General features: G+C 44.0%; 1 protein-coding gene across 1 annotated transcript in view; it reads left to right on the top strand.

Annotated features, from left to right (window-relative positions):
- Positions 1-1,010: 1,010 nt before the first annotated feature.
- GAR1 (GAR1 ribonucleoprotein) overlaps positions 1,011-4,245 on the top strand; it is a 23,455-nt gene continuing 20,220 nt past the window's right edge. The window contains exons 1-5 of the mRNA XM_012655080.1: positions 1,011-1,059; positions 1,161-1,303; positions 1,661-1,883; positions 3,421-3,575; positions 4,042-4,101. Of these exons, the coding sequence (XP_012510534.1) occupies positions 1,673-1,883; positions 3,421-3,575; positions 4,042-4,101 (426 nt within the window). The 5' untranslated portion in view covers positions 1,011-1,059; positions 1,161-1,303; positions 1,661-1,672. The remainder of the gene's footprint in view (positions 1,060-1,160; positions 1,304-1,660; positions 1,884-3,420; positions 3,576-4,041; positions 4,102-4,245) is intronic.

The following is a 4,245-nucleotide window of genomic DNA, read 5'->3' as shown; positions in this document are numbered from 1 at the left end:
TACATTTGTCAAATCTGAATCTAAAATACATTTATAAAAGATTTATTTTAGATATAGGACTATTAGGCGCTCCCTCGAGAAACGTATACGTTAGTGTAGAAGACATACTGTAATTCCCAATATTTCCATAGCAAAGTTTACAGAGGTCTTTTAAAATCTCCTTTATTAACATTATACAATAACCCTTTGAAACAGTATCAATCTCCACTCTCATTCAAAGAAGAGGCGGTTGACTCTGTCAAATACCAAAGTAAAGTCTCAGAGGATTTGGGTGTAAAAGAGACAAACAAATTTAATAAATGAGAGGCCCCTACCTTCATTTGTGAGAGAAGTTTTGGAGGATTTAAGGAAAGCTGACGTCAGACACCAAGAGCTTAAGGAGAGCAGACAGGAGCTTCCAGCACAGACGGGTGCACAGCCTGTTGGTGCTCAAAACGTACTTGAGGAATAAATATCTGGTACAAAAGATAAAAAGATGGTTTGGCTTGCTATTAGGTAACACATTTTCGTTTTAAAAAAATCACGGGTGCGCACACAACACACACGTATTGCATTTCTTCCTTTAACGAGTGAAACCATAGGAGAAAAGGACAGGCACAGTTCAGCCCACAATGGTGCGTTCTTCAAAAGGTCGGGAAGAAATAAGGAACTCGAAAGAACGGAGAGAAACCTTTCCGTTGGCTGTCGGGGGTTCTGACGCCGCCAGATCCACCTTTGGGCAGAGGGCGGCTCAGAGCTCCTCAGAGATGTGGCCGCACAGTTGCCGGAGTTGGCAACCAAGTGATGAGCGAGGCTGGGGGCCATTTCACAGCCTGAGAAGCAAGAGCGCCGGTGCAGTCCGCGTCGCCTGCAGGAGCGGTCGCACCCTAAACAGTAACTGGCGCCAGCCTCTTACTGGCGGGGGCGGACCCCTTACGCCAGCTATCGCCCAGGGCAATATGGCGACATCACTTCCGGTAGTGTCAGGTTGTGAAAGGCGCCGCTATTGTACGTCACTTCCGCTGCCCAGCGCGGGACAGGGTGCTCGAACCGTCGTAAACCAGTGGTTACAGTTGCATGGTATTTATTGTTACTTTTCCAGGGCTGAAGACTGTTTTGGAAAAGTGACAGTGTCGCTAGTTCCGCCGGTGACTTCTTCTTCTTCTTCTTTTTCTTTTAAGCAAACTAGTTTATTCGAATTTCTGGTCTTCTTAAAAAAAAAAAAACAAAACTCTACGCCTGTACGGTGGCCGAGGAGGTTCGAGGCGGAAGTACCCGAGTGGGTGTGTGCAAAAAGCCAGAGCCAGAGGTGCACGTGGCGCCGGTGAGTAGCCAAAGCGGCGGGAGGATCTGAAAATGCTGGACGCTGAACCCAGCTGCGGGAGGGAGGGAGGACGGAGGAGAGTGCGGCGTGAAGACCTTCTTGACGTCTGCTCGGGGAGGAGGTACTAACGCAGGGGCAGCGAAGCTGGTGTGTGTTCGGTCGGCCGGCGCTCACAAGGCGTTGAGGAAGTAACACTTTTCACTTTCCAGGTTCATGACTGGCGGTCCGGCAGTGGGTGAGGTGGCCAGGCTGCTATCGTTGTCCCCTTTTATGGTGTTCTGACCGAGTCTCCAAGGGGTTGGCGGTGTACTCAGGGGCCACAGTGATCTGAAGCCACGGACCGTTTTTTTTCACCAGGTGGGAGAGAGGATGTCTTTTCGAGGTGGAGGTCGTGGAGGCTTTAATCGAGGTGGTGGAGGCGGAGGCTTCAACCGCGGCGGCAGCAGCAACAACCACTTCCGAGGTGGAGGCGGCGGCAGTTTCCGAGGCGGCGGCGGCGGCAGGGGAGGATTTGGACGAGGGGGTGGCCGCGGAGGCTTTAACAAAGGCCAAGACCAAGGACCTCCAGAACGTGTAGTCTGTATGTCGTCTTCAAAGCTTAGCCCACTTGGGGGCGTGGGGATGGGTTTTGGGTTTGTGTTATTAGCAAGTTTGACTGCAAGTCGGATACTGAAGGATAGATCCAGCGGCCCTTCTAGAGAGGTTGCAGCTTGGCTGGGGAGACAAAAGTCTGTGTGCAGAATGCTGTAAACTGACTGATAATCCTATGGTAGCACGTAAAGGGGCGATCAAGGAAGCCACAGGACACTTAAAATGCATCAGGGAGGTGGAACTTGAGTTTGGGCTGACAGGAAGATATTAAATCGGCAATATTGAATACTTACTGTTATTTTCCTCATTTTACAAATGAGAAAACTGATTCAGGGTTAAGTTTCATAAGCTTAGTGGTAAGTGATCGGTAAGTGATACAGTTGAAATACAGAGCCAAGTTTTCTGACTTCAAAACCCATGCTTTGAATTACTACCCAGAAGTAAGAGAAGTGAGGAAAAAACTTAGCTTGGGAGGGAAACTACAGTAAGGGGAGGTCAAGAACAAGACCTATTTAGAGTAGTTTTGGAGTAATTATCAATGAAGTGGGATGGAAGTCTTGGAAAGTAAGACAGGTTTGTTAGTAGGAACCTACATTCAAGAGGAGAGAGGATGAACAGTGTCTAATTAAGAGTGGATTGGATCAGAATGCTGGATAGTTTGAAGGGAACAATGGCTAGAGTCAGAGGTCCCAGCCCACAAGCTATTGCAGCAGTTTATATGTAAGACATCGAGAGTCTGATTTAGGATGATGGCATTGAGGGGAAAAAGGGAGGGGTGGGAAGGGTTATATAGGAGAGCGCTTTCAAAGGAAACAAGATCAGTAGAATTTGGCTAAGACTGAGAATAAAAGTTTCCAGGTTTTGAACTTGGATGATAGGGGTGGAGAGTTGCTTTTGTAGGAAAGTGATGAATATTTTCATTTGGGGTGACAGTCTAGTCAGTTAGAAATAAAGGTAGTTATTTTGAGATTCAGACTTCCCTGAAAAAGATTAAGAATCATCGTAAAGAGGTGGTGGTGGAAATGGGAAAGTTCTAAGGCAGGAGAAAAAAAGAAAAGAACAAAAGGTGATTCACAGGTGGGGGGGTGAGGAAAAGAAGAACCAAGAGACTGAGGCATAGTGTTTAAATCAGATAGTCATAGTTACTATAATAAGATGACCGTTATAGGTTGAATGGTCTCAATATGCCAGGCACTGTTCTAAGCATTTGACGTTTGTTATGCCACTTAGTCCTTACAATGATACGTAGTAGGTCTAGGATACACGTTGTATGTTACTAGCCCTATATTAAAGATGTGGACACTGAAGCAGAGGGAGGGTGAGTAACTTCCCCCAGGTCACAAAGCTAGCTGTGGAGTTGGTACACCAATCCAGGAAGTCCACGCTCTTAATGATGATGCTCTTCTGCCTCAGAGGAGAACAGATAGGTTGAAGTCCCAGGTAGCCAAGAAGAAAGCTTCCAGAAGAGGTTGGTCAGTAGCATTTGAAATAGTTCTATATTTCTATATTTTCTTGTCCTATTTCAGTATTAGGAGAGTTCCTGCATCCCTGTGAAGATGACATAGTTTGTAAATGTACCACAGATGAAAATAAGGTACCTTATTTCAATGCTCCTGTTTATTTAGAAAACAAAGAACAAATTGGAAAAGTGGATGAAATATTTGGACAACTTAGAGATTTTGTATCCTTTTTGATTGGAAGACCTAGTAATCTCTTTCAGAGGTTACTGTTTGTATTTTTCTGAGGCAATTAAGTGTAGATTAAACTTGTGGCTTTTTTAAGTTACACAGTATTGCTACAGATTGGACCATGAAGGAGAATCAAGAGGGGAGACTGTATTCATCCATATGTAGTAAAATGATAGGCCTTGGAAAGGTAACTTCCTTTTTGGAAAGTTCTAGAAATTATGGCCATTTAGATTTGTGCTATAGGATTAAGTTGCTTAGTTTGAATATGATGGTGCCATTGGAATAGTATGGTAGAATTGGAAGTTGTTTTTTTTTTTCCTTCTTAGAAACTAACTCATTCTTACCTTTCTTATGTATGCCCATATATTCTAACCTTGTTTTAAAAATTTTACGTGAATTCAGAAGGTGTGTGTCTTCTTTCATCTTAGTTGCATATTTGTTCCTTAATAAAATTAATAGTATTTTTCAGTTAAATTGTCAGAAAACATGAAGGCATCATCTTTTAAAAAACTACAGAAGGTGAGTCAAACTTATGATACTTAAGATCCTTGGTTTTATAAGGGAATGACATACCTTAGGACAGTTCTACTTAGGGTGCTTGATACTCCATCAATATTTCACTAAGCTGTTAGATGTTTTATACTATAAATATTGAACCTATTG

The sequence above is a fragment of the Propithecus coquereli genome, unplaced genomic scaffold, assembly GCF_000956105.1.
Source record: "Propithecus coquereli isolate 6110/MARCELLA unplaced genomic scaffold, Pcoq_1.0 Scaffold46, whole genome shotgun sequence".
NCBI classification, from domain to species: domain Eukaryota; kingdom Metazoa; phylum Chordata; class Mammalia; order Primates; family Indriidae; genus Propithecus; species Propithecus coquereli.
This window is presented reverse-complemented; position numbering and strand designations above follow the sequence as displayed.